This window comes from Scyliorhinus canicula, chromosome 5 (genome assembly GCF_902713615.1).
Source record: "Scyliorhinus canicula chromosome 5, sScyCan1.1, whole genome shotgun sequence".
Taxonomy (NCBI): domain Eukaryota; kingdom Metazoa; phylum Chordata; class Chondrichthyes; order Carcharhiniformes; family Scyliorhinidae; genus Scyliorhinus; species Scyliorhinus canicula.
The window spans coordinates 126,101,437-126,120,122 of NC_052150.1; the positions used below are offsets into that span (position 1 = coordinate 126,101,437).

The 18,686-nt window shown below is 49.5% G+C and overlaps 1 protein-coding gene across 3 annotated transcripts in view; it reads left to right on the top strand.

The window, feature by feature from the left end:
- The window catches only part of nfx1 (nuclear transcription factor, X-box binding 1), a 147,277-nt gene that overhangs the window by 41,060 nt on the left and 87,531 nt on the right, over positions 1-18,686 (top strand). For 2 of the 3 annotated variants that reach the window (XM_038797587.1, XM_038797588.1), the window contains exon 1: positions 1,805-2,013. The exons of the other annotated variant lie outside the window; for it this stretch is intronic. In XM_038797587.1, coding sequence (XP_038653515.1) covers positions 1,983-2,013 — 31 coding nt within the window. In that variant the 5' untranslated portion in view covers positions 1,805-1,982. Of the gene's footprint in view, positions 1-1,804; positions 2,014-18,686 lie in introns of those variants that run through there. 3 annotated transcript variants of the gene reach the window in all.

Genomic DNA, 18,686 nt, shown 5'->3' on the forward strand with positions numbered 1-18,686 from the left:
TGCCTGCTCATTCCATAAATATTGTCCCACTCCCATCATGAACATGCCTGCTCATTCCATAAATATTGTCCCACTCCCTTCATGAACTTTGCCCCTACTCCCACTATGAACAACATGCCTGCTCAGTCCATGAACATCGCCCCCACTCCGTCCATGGACACCACGCCCGCATACTCCATGAACATCGCCCTCATTCTCTTCACGAACATCACCCCTCTCTCTCCATGAAATTCATCCCCTCTCCCTCCAGAAACACTGCCCCCACTGCTCCATCCATAAACACAAACCCCCACTTCCTCCATGAACACCGCACCCCATTCCCTCCATGAACGTCCCCATTGCTCCCTCCATGAACACCCCCACGCCCTCCATGAACACCCCCACTGCTCCCTCCCTAAACACCACCCCTCGTTCCCTCCATGAATAAATGAAATGAAAATGAAAATCGCTTATTGTCACGAGTAGGCTTCAATGAAGTTACTGTGAAAAGCCCCTAGTCGCCACATTCCGGCGCCTGTCCGGGGAGGCTGGTACGGGAATAACGCCCCCACACTCTCTATAAACACCACCCCCTACTCCCTCCAGGAAAACCGTTCCACATGCTCTCCAGAAACACTGTATTCAATGTTCCCTGCATGAGCACCACTACCTCCCACTCCTTCCAAGAACACAGTCATCCCACTGCTCCTTCCATGAACACCGCAAACCGCTACTCCCTCCATAAACACCACACCCCCATGAACACCAACCTTTCCGCTCCCTCCCCAAACACTTCTCCCCCATTGAACACCTTCCCCTTATCCAGCACTCCCTCCCTGAACCTCACCCACTCCCTGAATATCCCCTTCCTCAAATACTGCTCCGCTCCCTGAGCACCAGTCGCTAACCTGCTGCCTACCTCCCTCAACACTCTCCCTCAACTCCGCCATGCACCACCTCAACACCGCCATGTACCTCTCAGCACCGCAAAGCACCCCCCTCAGCACCACCACGCACCTCCCTCAGCACCACCACGCACCCCCCTCAGCACCGCCACGCACCCCCTCACCACCACCACACCCCCTCACCTCTGCCATGCACCCCCTCAACACCGCCATGTATCTCTCAACACTGCCCACACCCCTCTCAGCACCGCCACGCACACCTCTCAGCACCGCCACGCACCCCTCTCAGCACCGCCACGCACCCCTCTCAGCACCGCCACGCACCCCTCTCAGCACCGCCACGCACCCCTCTCAGCACCGCCACGCACCCCTCTCAGCACCGCCACGCACACCTCTCAGCACCGCCATGTATCTCTCAACACTGCCCGCACCCCTCTCAGCACCGCCACGCACCCCTCTCAGCACCGCCACGCACCCCTCTCAGCACCGCCACGCACCCCTCTCAGCACCGCCACGCACCCCTCTCAGCACCGCCATGTACCCCTTTCAACCCCGTCATGAACCCCTCTCAACACTGCCCCGCCCTATCTCAATGTAACTCCGCCCTATCACACCACACCCCTCAACACAACCCCCCCCCCCGTTCTATCTCAACACAGCCCCACCCTATCTCAATACAGCCCCAGCCTATCTCGCGCAGCCTTGCCCTACCTCAACGAAGCCTTGCCCTATATCAATGCAGCCCCGCCCTATCTCAATGCAGCCCAGCCCAGCCCTGCCCTATCTCAAAGCTAACACTGCCCGGCCCTATCTCAACGGAGCCCCGCCCCATTTCAACACCACAGCCCCACCCCTTCACTGCCCTCTCCCTGAACACCGCCCCCTGTTGTTGGTGGCAGTTCTGTTGTGGGCGAGACGCATGCGCAGTAGCTCAGATTCGAGTTGGAGCGAAAGCGGCCCAGAGTTTTCCGTTTATTTTCTGTCACTTTTGCCCTGCCTGGGCCGCTGGCGGGGTTGGGGTTTGTTCCATTGAATCGAAAGTCGCCCTTTGGCCTTGACTGTCCAGGAGAGGATGTGAATGACAGCAGCGGGGATACGATGGCGACCCCGAGAGCAGGAGAGCCGCCAGGTACAGGGCCGGGAGCGAGTGGGCTCAGGCCAGGAGGCAGTCCGGGGCTCCGCTGGGGGACGGTGTCCCGGGGACACGGCTCCGGGGGAGACGGCTCGGGGTGGGGGGCGCTTGCTGCCAGATCTGCGTTCCACTATGCGGTAGAGCTGAGATGAGGGTGGCGGCGAAGCGCCTCGGTTCCCCGGAGGAGGGGAGCGGGTGGGTGGTGTGTAGGCCCTGTGGTCGGGCGGGGGCGGGGATCCGTGTCCAGGTAGAATGCCGGAGTCTGTATTCAGATGGCGGGCTGGAGGGAGGGGGGAGTGTGGTGTCTCGATGGTCTCTGTCCAGGCGAGGTGGCGGGGAAGGATGTTGCTAAGCAATGCCCTTCTTCTATTTAATTTTCATACCGTAGCCCTCAGCAAGTACAATAGAATCCCAGTTGCACACATCTTTGCCCAGCATTAATCTCGCTACTAGTCCCTTACAGGCACAGAAACATTAAATTAAATCTTCATAAAATTATACCTTATTTTGAATGTTGGAAGGTTCTGTGTTGGAGGGGTTTGTGTTTGTCTGGTTGGTTCAGTGTCTATGTCCGGGGGGGGGGGGGGGGGGGGGGTTGTGTTCGGGTTCGGGAGGGATCAGGGGTCTGTGTCCAGGTGGAATAGTGGTGGAGGGGTCTATTTTCGCGCGACATGAGTGAGGTGATCTGTGTCCAGATGAGCTGGTGGGGGAAGGATCCGGGAGGTGGTGGAGCGATGTGTATCGGGGTGAGATGGTGGGGGGTGGTGTGTCCCCGGGTGGTTAAGTGGAGGGAGTCTGCGTCTGGGTGGTTGGGGAAGGGGGGAATCTGTGTCTGGGTGCTGGTGGGGCTGGTCTAGGCTGGTGGGGAATTTCTGTCCATGTGGGGCGGTGCAGACTTGTGTGTCTGGGTTGGTGGTGGGGGAATTCTGTATCCAGTTCTGGAGAGCCATGTCCTGTTGGGGATGGGGCTGGGAGTCCTGGTAGTGCGGGGAGGTTGTGGTGGGGGGTGGGGTGGAAACAACTCTGACTGCTTTGGGGTTGTTGTGGTGGGGGTGGGGGGTGGGGTGGAAACAACTCTGACTGCTTTGGGGTTGTTGTGGTGGGGGTGGAAACAACTCTGACTGCTTTGGGGTTGTTGTGGTGGGGGTGGAAACAACTCTGTCTGCTTTGGGGTTGTGGTGGGGGGGGGGGGGGGTGGAAACAACTCTGTCTGCTTTGGGGTTGTGGTGGGGGGGGGGGGGGGGTGGAAACAACTCTGTCTGCTTTGGGGTTGTGGTGGGGGGGGGGGTGGAAACAACTCTGTCTGCTTTGGGGTTGTGGTGGGGGGGGTGGAAACAACTCTGTCTGCTTTGGGGTTGTGGTGGGCGGGGTGGAAACAACTCTGTCTGCTTTGGGGTGGGGGGTGGGGGGGGGGGTGGAAACAACTCTGTCTGCTTTGGGGCTGTGGTGGGGGGTGGTGGGGTGGAAACAACTCTGTCTGCTTTGGGGCTGTGGTGAGAGGGGTCTGAGTCTGTCTGGGGCAGTGTTTGGGATGGGAAGGGTTGAGGTAATGGGCTCTGTCCAAGTGGGATAATGTTGGCGCTCCCTGTCCGTGCGGGGTGGTGTTGGGCGCTCCCTGTCCGTGCAGGGTGGTGTTGGGCGCTCCCTGTCCGTGCGGGGTGGTGTTGGGCGCTCCCTGTCCGTGCGGAGTGGTGTTGGGTGGGGAGGTGTTGGACAGTCCCTGTCTGGGTGGGGTGGCGTTGGGCCAACCCTATCTGGGCGGGGTGGTGTTGGGCGGGGTGGCGTTGGGCCATCCCTGTCTGGGCGGGGTGGCATTGGGTGGGGTGGCGTTGGGCAGTCCCTGTCTGGGTGGGGCGATGTTGGCCGGTCCCTGTCTGGACGGGGTGGCGTTGGGTAGTCCCTGTCTGGGTGGGGTGATGTTGGCCGGTCCCTGTCTGGGCAGGGTGGTGTTGGGCGGGGTGGAGTTGGGCAGGGTGGTGTTGGGTGGGGTGGCGTTGGGCAGTCCATGTCTGGGCGGGGTGGAGTTGGGCAGGGTGGTGTTGGGTGGGGTGGCACTGGGCTGTCACTGTCTGGGTGGGGTGGTGTTGGGCGGGGTGGAGTTGGGCACGGTGGTGTTGGGTGGGGTGGCGTTGGGCAGTCCCTGTCTGGGCAGGGTGGCGTTGGGTGGGGTGGCACTGGGCTGTCACTGTCTGGGTGGGGTGGTGTTGGGCCGTCCCTATCTGGGCGGGGTGGAGTTGGGCGGTCCATGTCCCGGCGTGGTGCCGTTGGATGGTCCTTGTCTGGGCGGGGTGGTGTTGGGTGCTCCCTGTCTGGGTGGGGTGGTGTTGGGTGCTCCCTGTCTGGGCGGGGTGGTGTTGGGTGCTCCCTGTCTGGGCAGGGTGGCATTGAGCATTCCGTGTCCGGGTAGGGTGGTGTTGGGCAGTCCTTGTCTGGGCGGGAAGGTCAGGTGGTGGTGGGGATCTGTGCTGGGTCACTTGTTCCTTTCTCTGCTGTGGCAGCTTATGTCGTCATGTGAAGTAACTTTCTGGTTGAGATGGTTAAACACTTCAGTTGTTGAGAAATGACCTAATTCAGATGTTGTAAATTATGATCGAGTTTGATCGATTAGGCAGAGACGTGGTTCGATTTTTGGAGTCCAAATTTTGGGTCCTCATGTTTATGAGTATAAGAAAAGCTCTAATAAATCCAATAAGAGCTTCAGTAGAAATGTACCCCAAGTTTTAAATTGCTGAAGTAAAAATGTATTTGATGGGAAGCAAGATAATTACCCGAGGAAGAAAGGAACAGGAGGATACGCTGATGGAGTGAGATGGAGGACATTCACATGATATGTAAATCTGGGCATCGACCAGTTGAGCTGAGTGGCTTATTTTTGTGCTGAAAGCATATTATAGGTATTGCTGTAAACATTTTTTTTAAACACGTTGAAACAGTAGCATCCTCTGGTAAAGAGCCAGGTTAGGGTTTCCAATACTGGTACGAATGATGAAGTCTTAGACCACCTGTTTGCACTAGATGTGGTAATAAATATGAATACTGTTGTTCGTTCTGGTGAGTGTGCTTTACACTCAATTGGCTCTGTTTTATTACTTAGCTCTAGAGTCGTCAGGTATCCTTATGATACCACCATGAGGTTCAAGTTCAGATCAATGACTCAATACCCCAATTAGTAAGGTTCAATCAAACACATTTATTATTTACACAGTAAATTGATACTCATGCAACTAATACTGGCGGACTAAACTATTCCTACCACTATGAGCCAATACTTACCTTTGATAAGGGAACCCACTGGATCAGGGAACGTGGCCTCTTGTTCTGTCCTGAGATTGCAGGCTTCCCAGTTGGTACGGGCTAAGGGATCAGGAGTGTCTATTCTCGTAGCGTGCGTTGGTTGGACACTTACTTGTCGGTGTAGCTGTTGGCCAGGCCTCTCCTTCTTACGGTCAAGTTCTTAGAGAGCTGTTCTGCTGGGAGGGCCGGCTAAGAGAATGAACTGAACTTGGGACCTGTCTTTTATAGGTCCCAGGGGCTTCGCGCCCTTTTGGGCGGATCCCGGGTTTACTGTCAATCGATTGGATCTCATACCAATCGATTGGTATGAATCCCCCCCTCAATACTGAGGCTGTCCCTCGATCGCGGGGCGGTTCTTCCTGGCTTGTTTGTCTCCTTTGTTTCAGACTCCCGTTGGCGCCGAGAAGTCTTGACTGCTATAGAATGTCCCAAATGTAGCTAATCGTTGTATCAATTGTTCCTGGGGATCGCTCATTAATATGCAAACTGCTGGTTTCGGTGCTGTCTGCTTTCTTTGCAGGCAGAATACACAGGGAGATTCTGCAACGTGCTTGTCTTTCTTAAAGTGTCCAATTTTCCCTGCGTGCTTTGTAAATCACCATTTTGAGTCGAGAAGTGGCCAACTTTGGTGGCTACAATACACCTTGCACGGTGTACCACATGATGGAAATGAGCTCCTGTCAAATATTACTTGCTAATCCCGATACCAAAAGCTCCATTAAATTGATCTTCCAGCAAAATACCATCTTCAGGTGGCTCTGATTTTAAAAAAATACGTTGGTGTTGTAAGACTTCTTACTTAAAATAAGTCTAGTGTGTTGTCTTTCTATTTACCAAGCTTTCCATGAATATGCTAAGTCAAGTTCCAATCTTATGGTTCAGGTTACAAGCATAAACTGGTCAAACTTTGTTCTGTTACATTCACTGGCACTTAAGAGCTTCTTTAATGCTCTGACAAATCTCCATGCACTTCACAAAGAGACTGAATGCTGAGTAGGAGTTAGATTTAACCAAGTGTGTAATGGAGGGGAGAGCTAGGTTTTCAGGAGTCTTTTGAAATAGGGGAGAAATGTAGCAAGAGTAAGGATTTAGGAAGATATACAACAATGTTTTTTTCATTCATAAAATGTGGGCATTGCTGGCATGGCCAGCATTTATTGCCAGCTGGTGGTGAATCTGCTTTAGTCTTTGTGGTGCAAATGCAACCACAATGCTATAAGATAGGGAGTTCTAGGATTTTGATCCAGCAATGGTGAAGGAACCTCAGTATATTTCCAAGAAGATGTGTGATTTGGAAGGGGAGTGCAATAATGTAATGCCACAGTAGAGGGAGGAAATACACACTTTACACCAGACTTTGAAAAGTGATGTGTGTAACCCAAGGCACAAAACTGGAAAATGGTGGGTAAAACTGTGGAGGGATTTGTAAATAAGAATTTAAACTCACTGAAGGGGAAAAGGAGCCAATGGAAAGTTGAGGGGATGAAGTAATGGGTAAGTGGCACTTATTGCGAGATGTGATGTGAGTCGTGGAGGATTGAGCAATATAGTGTGGAGCCTGAGAAGCAACCAGGTGATTGCAGAAGGATGTACTGAAGGCATGAAGTTGGTATATTTCAGTGATTGAAATTTGACAGTTGATGGTCAGCTCAAGGTGACATAGTTTGAAGCTAAAAATGATCAAGGTTGGCTGGAGTGAATAACTGGAAAGGGTGGATTTTAGGAGTTTCAGCTGAAGGAGAGCATTAGACATAGGAACAGAAGTAGGCTATTTGACCCATTGAGCCTGCTCCTCCATTCAATGAGATCATGACTGATCAGATACAATAATCCTCAACTCCACTTTCCAGTTATCCCCATAACCCTTGATTTCCTTACTGATAAAAAAAATTGTCTATTTCAGCCTTAATCATACTTAAGGACCCAGTTTCTGCAGCTCTCTGCGTTAACGAATTCCACAGATTTGCTATCCTCTGAGAGAATAAATTCCCCCTCATCTCTATTTTAAATGGCAACCCCCGACTCTGAGATTATCCCCTCTGGTCCGAGACTCTCTCACAAGGGGAAACATCGTCTCAGCATCTCCACCCTGTCAAGCCCCCAGAGAATCCTATATGTCTCCTATATGAAACATCCTATATGAAACATCGTCTCAGCATCTCCACCCTGTCAAGCCCCCAGAGAATCCTATATGTCTCCATTAGGTCAGTTCTTGTTCTTATAAACTTGACTACAGGCCCAACCTACTCATCCTCTCTTCATAAGAAAATCCCTCCATACCCGGGATCAATCTAGTGAGACTTCTCTGGACTGCCTCCATGCCAGTATATCTCTCCTTAGATAAGGGGATCAAGGGCATGGTGGCACAGTGGTGAGCACTGCTGCCTCACAGCGCCAAGGACCTGGGTTCAATTCTGGCCTGGGGTAACTGTGTGGAGTTTGCACATTTACCCATGTCTCCATGGGTTTCCTGTTTCCTTCCACATTCCAAAGATGTGTAGGTTAGATGGATTGGTCGTGCTAAATTGCCCCTTAATGTTCAAAGATATACAGTTTAGGTGAGGCTACCGGGATAGGGTGGGGGAGTGGGCCTGGGTAGAATGCTCTTTCAGAGGGTTGTTGCAGACTCGATGGACTGAATTGCCTCCTGTACTATAGGGATTCTGTGATTCTAAAACTATTCCAAGTATTCCAGGTGTGGTCTATAGCCTTGTGTAGTTTTAGCAAGACTTCGCTATTTTTATACTCTATTTGAAATAACGGGCAACATTTAATTTGCCTTCCTTGTGACCTGCTGAACTTGCATGCCAGCTTATTGTGATTTAAGCACAAGGGGACCCCCAAATTCCTCTGTGCTGCAGCTTTTCTTCATTTAAATAATATTCAGCTCATTTTCACTTCCTACCAAAGTGCAAACTTCCCTCTGCCAAGTTTTAACCACTCACTTCACCTGTTTATATCCCTCTGTAGACTATGTTTCATCCTCGCTACTTGCCTTCTCATCTATTTTTGTGTTAGCTACAATCTTGGCAACAATACATTCACTTTCCTTGTCCAAGTCATTAATGTGTGATATAAATAATTGTCGCCCCAGTACTGATTCCTGTGGCACTCCACTAATTACAGGTTGCCATTTTGAAAATGCCCCTCTGAGCCCAACTTTGTCTTGTATCAGTTAGCCATGCTATCTATCCATGCTGATATACTGCCCCCAACACCATGGGCGGCTATCATAGAATCCCTACAGTGTAGAAGGAGGCCATTCGGCCCATCGAGTTCCACCGACCTTCTGAAAGAGCACTCTACACAGACCCACACCCCCGCCCTCTCCCTGCAATCCCACCTAGGGGCAATTTAGCATGGCCAAGCCACTTAACCTGCACATCTTTGGAATGTGGGAGGAAACCGGGGCACCCGGAGGAAACCAACGCAGACAAGGGAAGAATGTGCAAATTTCACACACACAGTCACCTGAAGTACAGTACCTTATCAAATGCTTTTTTGGAAATCCAACTCCTTTATGCAACTTGCTCGTTACCACCTCAAAAGTCATGACGACTTTGCTTGACTATATCATGTATTTCTAAATGCTGTGCTATTAGATCCTTTATAATGGACTTTAACATTTTCCCAATGACAGAAGTTAAGCTAACTGGCCTATTATTACCTGTTTCTTGTTTTTGTCTCCCTCCCTTTTTGAATAAGGATGTTACATTGGCAGTTCTCCAATCCTCTGGGAGGAGGGGAGTGGGGGAGAGAATGTGGGGCGGGTGTGGTGGCAGGCAGGGATTGAGCAATTCGGCGATCTGTTTATAGGGGGCAGATTCGCAAAGTTGGAGGAGCTGGAGGAAGAGTATGAGTTGCCATGAGGGAACGGATTTAGGTACCTGCACCTTCCTGGATTTCATGAGGAGAGAGGTGCCGTCTTGTCCTGGGCTACCACCCTTGGGGTTGCAGGATAAGGTACTGTCGAAGGATGATATAGGGGAGGGGGAGGTGTCTGAGGTCCGCAAGGAGCTGATGGATTGGGAGGGGGCCCTGGTGGGGGACATAAGGCGTAAGTGGGAGAAGGAGCTTGGGGGAGGGGAGGTGGAGGCCAGGACTTGGGCTGAGGCCCTGCAGAGGGCGAATGTGTCCTTGTCATGTGCGAAGTTAAGCCTCATTCAGTTTAAAGTCATTCATAAAGCACATATGAGTAGGTTTTTTTGAGGGGGGGAAGAAGATGGGTGTGTGCAGGAAGGCCCACGAACCACGGCCACACGTTTTGGCAGGGGTTTGTGGACGTAATGGGGGGGAAAGGTGACTCCGAGTACAGAACTAGCAATATTCAGGGTGTCGGAGTCTAGGGGGCGAGCGAGGCCGATATCTTGGCCTTTGCATCCCTGATAACCTGGAGACCGATGGATGGAGGGTCTGGGAGCCACCAAAAGCAGGGGTGTGGGTGAGTGACCTGGTGGAATTCCTGAGGCCGGTGAAGGTCAAGTTTGCCCTGAGGGGGTCGGTTGATGGGTTCGCTCGGAGGTGGAAGCTGTTCATTGACTTCTTTATGGAGTATTGAGGAGTCAGCAAAGGGGGTGGAGTAGGGGTTAAAATGGGGAAGGCAGGATGGGAGAAGTGGGTGATGGTGCGAGGGAAGGTGGAGTGGGTGTTGGTTATTTATAATGTTGTACAATTTTATTCTGCTTTGGTTTGTTTATTTGAAAATGCCTGAATAAACAATTAAAAAAAAAACATGGGGGCAGTATGAGAGGATTAGCTAGAGTCATTAACAGTGAGGAGAGTGCAAAAGGATTAATAAGACCATAAGACAGAGGAGCAGAATTAGGCCACTCGGCCCATCGAGTCTGTTCCACCATTCAATCTTGGCTGATATTTTTCTCATCCCCATTCTCCTGCCTTCTCCCCATAACCGATGATCCCCTTATTAATCAAGAACCTATCTATTTCTGTCTAAAAAGACACTCAGTGATTTGGCCAACAGCATTCTGCGGCAGAGTTCCACAGATTCACCACCCTCTGGCCGAAAGAATTCGTCCTCACCTCTGTTGTAAAGGATCGTCCCTTTTTTTTAATAAATATTTTTTATTCTCCTTTTTCACGTTTTCTCCCAAATTTACACTCAACAATAAACAATAATCAATAACGAATGTAATGTCAATCCCCATATCAATAACAACAATCCCACCAAACCCTAGACCAGGGGTGGGCAAACTTTTCCGTGCAAAGGCCACATTCAGAAATTCACAATTTTAAAGGGCCGCATAGTATATTAATTAATAGTCCCGGTTGTAACCAATTAGCGTGTGGCATATAGCTCAGCACTTCCCCCGGCGGCATCCTGCCTTTAGCCCTCTTTTTCTCTACTTTTCAAAAATGGTGCTTCACCCGGTTATGATTCTGGGCGCCTCATATAGAACAGTACAGCACAGAACAGGCCCTTCGGCCCTCAATGTTGTGCCGAGCAATGATCACCCTACTCAAGTCAACGTATCCACCCTATACCAGTAACCCATTAACCTTATAAAAAAAAAAATTTTTTTTTTTTTATGACTTGATCTTGGTGGGCTGCATAAAGACCTTTGGTGGGCCGCAGTTTGCCCACCCCTGCCCTAGACATTAGCCCGCATGTTAACATAAACAAATGACAGAAAGGAATCGGGGATCATCCATAGTCACTATTAACACATACAGTCCCTCTCCCCCAACCTTCCCAGCTCCCCCCACCCACATAATGTTCGATGTGATCCAATTCTCAAAAGTGCATAATGAATAATGCCCATGAACTGTAGAACCCCTCCATCCTTCCCCTCAGTTAAAATTTGACCTTTTCAAGCGTCAAGACGTGCAGTAGGTCCCCCCGCCACGCCAGGGCACAGGGTGGAGAGGTTGATCCCTAATAGGATCTGCCTTCGGGAGATCAACGAGGCGAAGGCTACAACATCTGCCTCCGCACCTGTTTCCAACCCTGGCTGGTCCGACACCCCGAATATAGCCTCCCGAGGGCCCGGGTCCAGTTTCACGTGCACCACTTTAGAGATTATCCTAAAAATCTCCTTCTAGTAATCCTCCATCTTTGGACAGGACCAAAACATATGAACGTGGTTTTCTCCACCCCCCCCCCCCCCCCCCCCCCCTCCCCCACCCCAGCAACGATCACACACATCTTCTAGCCCCTCAAAGAGCCAGCACATCCTTGCCCTTGTAAGGTACGCTCTGCACACCACCTTCAGCTCTATCAGCCCCAGTCTCGCACACGAAGTGGAGGCGTTCACCCTCCAGAGCACCTCACAGCAGAACCCCTCCTCCATACCCTCTCCCAACTCTTCCTCCCACTTTGCCTTGATCCTTTCTAGCGGTGCCTTCTCCTCCTCCAAAATAGCCCTGTAAACCACCGATACTACCCTCTTCTCCAGTCCCCCTGTCATCAGCAACTCTCCAGCAATGTGGAAGTCGGCTCTACTGGGAAGCTCTGTATCTCCTTTCTGGCAAAGTCTCGAACCTGCATGCCGAACGTAGAACATAGAAAAATACAGCAGAGAACAGGCCCTTCGGCCCACGATGTTGTGCCGAACTTTTGTCCTAGATTAAGAACAAATTAATCTACACCCCATCATTCTACCGTAATCCATGTACCTATCCAATAGCCGCTTGAAGGTCCCTAATGTGTCCGACTCAACTACTTCCACAGGCAGTGCATTCCATGCCCCCACTACTCTCTGGGTAAAGACTGGGTAAAGAACCTACCTCTGACATCCCCCCTATATCTTCCACCATTCACATTAAATTTATGTCCCCTTGTAATGATTTGTTCCATCCGGAGAAAAAGTCTCTGACTGTCTACTCTATCTATTCCCCTGATCATCTTATAAACCTCTATCAAGTCACCCCTCATCCTTCTCCGTTCTAATGAGAAAAGGCCTAGCACCCTCAACCTTTCCTCGTATGACCTACTCTCCATTCCAGGCAACATCCTGGTACATCTCCTTTGCACCTTTTCCAAAGCTTCCACATCCTTCCTAAAATGAGGCGACCAGAACTGCACACAGTACTCCAAATGTGGCCTTACCAAGGTTTTGTACAGCTGCATCATCACCTCACGGCTCTTAAATTTAATCACTCTGCTAATGAACGCTAGCACACCATAGGCCTTCTTCACAGCTCTATCCACTTGAGTGGCAACTTTCAAAGATCTATGAACAGAGATGAACATACATCTGGGGCTGGTTTAGTACACTGGGCTAAATTGCTGGCTTTTAAAGCAGACTAAGGCAGGTCAGCAGCACGGTTCAATTCCCGTACCAGCCTCCCCAAACAGGCATCGGAATGTGGCGACTAGGGGCTTTTCACAGTAACTTCATTTGAAGCCTACTTGTGACAAGCGATTTTCATTTTTCATTTCATAGACCCCAAGATCTCTCTGCTCCTCCACATTACTAAGAACCCTATCGTTACCCCTGTATTCCACATTCATATTTGTCCTTCCAAAATGGACAACCTGACACTTTTCAGGGTTAAACTCCATCTGCCACTTCTCAGCCCAGCTCTGCATCCTATCTATGCCTCTTTGCAGCCAACAACAGACCTTCTCACTATCCACAACTCCACCAATCTTTGTATCGTCTGCAAATTTACTGACCTACCCTTCAACTCCCTTATCCAAGTCATTAATGAAAATCACAAACAGCAGAGGACCGAGAACTGATCCCTGCGGTACACCACTGGTAACTGGGCTCCAGGCTGAATATTTGCCATCCATCACCACTCTCTGACTTCTATCAGTTAGCCAGTTCGTTATCCAACTGGCTAAATTTCCCACTATCCCATGCCTCCTTACTTTCTGCATAAGCCTATCATGGGGAACCTTAGCAAATGCCTTACTAAAATCCATGTACACACATCCACTGCTTTACCTTCATCCACGTGCTTGGTCACCTCCTCAAAGAATTCAATAAGACTTGTGAGGCAAGACCTACCCCTCACAAATCCGTGCTGACTATCCCTAATGAAGCAGTGTCGATCCAGATGCTCAGAAATCCTATCCCTCAGTACCCTTTCCATTGCTTTGCCTACCACCGAAGTAAGACTAACTGGCCTATAATTTCCGGGGTTATCCCTATTCCCTTTTTTGAACAGGGGCATGACATTCGCCACTCTCCAATCCCCTGGTACCACCCCTGTTGACAGTGAGGAAGAAAAGATCATTGCCAACGGCTGTGCAATTTCATCTCTTGCTTCCCATAGAATCCTTGGGTATATCCCGTCAGGCCCGGGGATCTTGTCTATCCTCAAGTTTTTCAAAATGCCCAACACATCTTTCTTCCTAACAAGTATCTCCTCGTGCTTACCAGTCTGTTTCACACTGTCCTCTGCAACAATATGGCCCCCCTCATTCGTAAATACTGAAGAAATATTTCTCCCTGCTCCATCCAGTCCATACTTCGCACCCAGCTACTTCAATCCTGCAAAATGACCCCCAAGAAACAAATCTCTTTTCTTAATTCCTTTCTCCTCCCATCTCCGAAAATTTCCATCCCACTTCCCTGGCTGAAATCTATGGTTCCTCCAGATCGGCATTTCCCTTGACCCTGCCCCCAACCCAAAGTGCTGTCGAAACTGCCTCCAAATTCTCAACAAAGCTATTACTACCGGACTCCCTTAGTATCTCCCCAAGGCCGTCAGGAACGGCGCTGTCGCTAGCGCCTTCAATCCCGACCCCCTACTCAAACTGCCCTCCATTCTGACCCATTGGGAGTCAACCCATCTGACCCAGCTCCATACCTTCTCCACATTCGCCACCCAGTAATGATAAAGGATCGTCCCTTTAGTCTGATATTGTGTCCTTTGCTTCTAGTTTTTCGTACAAGTGTAAACATCCTCTCAACGTCCACTCTATCCAGGCCTCACAATATCTTGTAAGTTTCAATAAGATCCCCCCTCATCCTTCTAAACTCCAACAAGTACAGACCCAGAGTCCTCAACCATTCCTTGTACGACAAGCTCTTCATTCCAGGGATCATTCTTGTGAGCCTCCTCTTGACCCTTTCCAAGGCCAGCACATCTTTCCTTAGATACAAGGCCCAAAACTGCTCACAATACTCCAAATGGGATTTGACCAGAGCCTTTTGTACAGCCTTAGAAATACATCCCTGGTCTTGTATTCTAGCCCTCTCGACATGAATGCTACATTGCATTTGTCTTCTTAACTGCCGACTGAACCTGCACGTTAACCTTAAGAGAATCGTGAACAAGGACTCTCCAGTCCCTTTTGTGCTCTTATTTTCTGAGCATTTCCCCATTTAGAAAATAGTCTATGCCTCCATTTCTCCTTCCAAAGTGCATAACCTCACACTTTTCCACATTGTATTCCATCTGCCATTTCTTTGCCCACTCTCCTAGCCTGCCCAGGTCCTTCTGCAGCCCGCCTGCTTCCTCAATACTTCCTCTACAGATCTTTGTGTCATCTGCAAACTTAGCAACAGTGCCTTCAGTTCCTTCTTCCAGATCATTAATGTATATTGTGAAAAGATGTGGTCCCAGCACAGACCTCTGAGGCACGCAATTAGTCGCTGGCTGCCATCCTGAAAAAGACCCCTTTATCCCCACTCTTTGCCTTCTGCCAGTCAGCCAATCCTCTATCCATGCTGAGATCTTACCCTTAACACCATGGGCTCTTAATTTATTTAACAGTCTCCTAAGCGGCACCTTGTCAAAGGCCTTCTGGAAATCTAAATAAATCATGTCCACTGGTTCTCCTTTGTCCAACTTTCTTGTTACTTCCTCAAAGAACAGATTTGTCAGACATGACCTCCCTTTGATGAAGCCATGCTACCTCAGTCCTATTTTATCATGCACTTCCGAGTACACCGTGATTTAATCTTTAATAATGGACTCTAAAACCTTACCAATGACCGAAGTCAGACTAACTGGCCTATAGTTTTCCATCTTCTGCCTCCCTCCCTTCAATGGGGGCCATTAACAATGAGGAGAATGCAAGAGGATTAGCAAGGGGGGCATTAACAAGCATGGAGAGTGTGAGTGGATTAGTGGGGGCCATGTACAGTGAGGGGAGTGCAAGAGGATTAACAGTGAGGAGAATGCAAGAGAAATTAACAGGGGTCATTATCAACAAAGAGAGTACGAGAGGATTAACGGAGGCCATTTACAGCGAGGCGAGTGAGATGATTAGCGGTGGCATTTAACAGTGAGGAGAGTGCAAGAGGATTAGCGGGGGTTATTAACAGCTCGCAGAGTACAAGTGGATTAGCGGGGATTATTAATAGTGAGGAGAGTGTGAGTGAATTAGCGGGGGCCATTAACAGCAAGAGAGTGCAAGAGGATTAGCAGGGATTAACAGTGTAACCTATGTGTTGCTACAAGAATCCAGTGACCGGAAACAAAAAAAAATTGAGTCACACCACAGAGATTGGTTGGTGAGTGTGTTCTAGTTATTTTATTGATATTGGAAAATAAACAGGTTCAGGAGTCACATGTATGCCATACATGTAAGGATGTAGATTTCCTTCCCTAAAGGACATTTGTGAACCAGTTGGGGTTATACAACAATCCACAATGGTTTCATGATCATCAGTAGACTTTTAATTCCAGATTTTAATTTTGTTCAAATTTCACCATCTGCTCTGGTGGCATTTGAACTCGTTTCCCCAGATTGCATGACCAGTGATAATACCACTACCCCACCGCTTCCCCTGCAGACATGAATCGAGAATAGTATGTTGCCTCCTTGGTACCAGGGTCAATGAGATCACTGAACAGCTTGCAGTTGCGGTACACATTGGCACCAACAACATAGGCAGAAAGAGGGATGTAATCCTGCTGTCAGAATTTTGGAAGCTAGGTAGGATTTTTAAAAAAATCATGAATGGGATGTGAAGGTCACTGGCTAGACTAGCATTTATTGCCCACTCCCAGTTGTCCTTGAAAGATGGTGGTGAACTGCCTTCTTGAACGGCTGTAGTTCCTGAGGTTTGGTTTCACCCACAATGCTGTTAGGGAGGGAGTTCCAGGATTTTGAAGGAATATGATATGTTTCCAAGTCAGGGTGGTGAGTGACTTGGAGGGGAACCTCCAGGTGGTGGGGTTCCTAGGTTTATAGAGGTTCCCTTCCAAGTCAGTCACCATCCTAACTTGGAAATATATCATATTCCTTCACTGTCACTGGGTCAAAGTCCTGGAAGTCCCTCCCTAACAGCACTGTGGGTGTACCTAAAACTCAGAAACTGCAGCGATTCAAGAAGGCAGCTCACCACCACCTTCTAGGTGGTAGTGACCGTGGTTTTAGAAAGTGCTGCCAAAGGAACCTTGGTGAGATTTTGCAGTGTATCTTGTTAATGGACACACGGCTGCCACTGTTTATCAGTGGTGGAGGGATTGAATATTTGTGGAAGGGGCAGGAATCAAGCGGGCTTTGCCCTGGATGGTATTGAGCTTTTTCAGTATTGTTGAAGCTGCAGAGATCCAGGCAAGTATTCTATTACATTCCTAATTTCTGCCTTTTAGATGTTGGACAGGCTTTGGGGCATCAGGAGATGAGTTAGTCACTGTAAGATTCCTAGCCTTGACCTGTTCTGGAGTCACGGTATTTATATGGCTAGTCCAGTTCAGCTTCTGGTCAATGCAACCCCCCTCCCCCCACCCCGGATGTTGCTCGTAGAGGATTCAGCGATGTTAATGCCGTTGAATATCAAGGAGTGAGGGTCATGGTGGCGCAGTGGGTTAACACTGCTGCCTCATCGCACTGAGGACCCGGGTTTGATCTCGGCCCTGGGTCACTGTCCTTGTGGAGTTTGCACATTCTCCCCTTGTCTGTGTGGGTCTCACCCCCACAACCCAAAAAGATGTGTAGGGTAGGTGAATTGGCCATGCTAAATTGCCCCTTAATTGGAAAAAAATGAATTGGGTACTCTAAATTTTAAAAGAAAAAGAAAGATTATCAAGGAGTGCTAGTTAGAACTTTTTTTGTTGGAATGGTCATTGCCTGGCACTTGTGTGGTGCGAATGTTACTTGCCAGCCCCAGCCTGGATATTGTCCAGGTCTTGATGCATTTGGAAGTGAACTGCTTCATTATCTGAGGAGTCACGAATGCTGCTGAACATCGTGCAGTCATCCACAAGCATCCCCACTTCTGACTTTATGATGGAAGGGAGGTGATTAATGAAGCAGCTGAAGATGGTTGGCCTAGGGCACTACCCTGAGGAGTTCCTGCAGTGATGTCCTGAAGCTTAGATGATTTACCTCCACCACAACCTTCTTCCTTTGTGCCAGGTATGACTCTAACCAGTGAAGGGCATTCCCCCTGATGCACAGGCCTTCAACACAATTGCTGGAATTTTGCAGTATCCAGTGCCTTCAGCTGTTTCTTGATATCGTGTGGAGTGAATTTAACCGGCTGAAGACTGCTATCTGTGATGCTGGGGATCTCCGGAGGTGGCCGAGATGGATCATCCACAGGGCACTTCAGGCTGAAGATTGTTGCAAATGCTTCACCCTTATGCACTGATGTGCTGGGCTCACCCATCATTGAGAATGGGGAAATTTGTGGAACTTTCTCCGACAGTGAGTTGTTTAAATGTCCACCACCATTGACAGCTAGCCAGATGTGGCAGGGCTACAGAACTTAGATCTGATCCGTTGGTTGTGGTATCGCTTAGCTCCGTCCGCTTAAGCTGTTTAACACATAAGTAGTCCTGTGTTGCTGCTTCACCAGGGTGGCACCTCTTCTTTTTTTTGGGTGAGTGTGCTTAACACTCAGTTTGGCTCTGTTTCTTATTCTAAGCTCTGGAGTCGCCAGGTGCCGTTAAGATGCCACCACAGGCTTCAAGGTGAAGTTCAAAGCAATAAAACCGTACACCAATTAGTAAGTCCAAACAACTAGAGTTTATTATTATACAATTATAATAACTACCCATGCACACGCTAAAAGGGTTAAACTTACTCCTATCGCTAAACATCTAATACTTATCTCAAAGGAACTGCTGGGTCAGGGAACAAGGCCTCTTGCTCTGCTCTGGTCTGCAGACTTCAGGTTGGTATCAATTAAAAAGGGAGTCAGGAGTGCCTATCTCTGGTAGCGGTCGTTGGGAGGCACTTACTTGTTGGTGGCTGCTGTCCGAAGGCTGGATCAGGAGACAGGAGACAGGAGCCTGAACCATGTGTGGGACCTTTCTTTTATAGGTCCCAGGGGGTCCGCGCCCCTTTGGGCGGACTCCCTTACCTGCTTGGAATCGATTGGGTCTCTTCCCAATCAATATGTTTGAATCCCCCAATACTGAGGCTGTTCCTTAGCTACTGGGCGGGCCTTCAGGCTCTTTGTTTTCGAACCTTGCTGGTGCCTGAGTGTCCCTTACAATGTTACAGT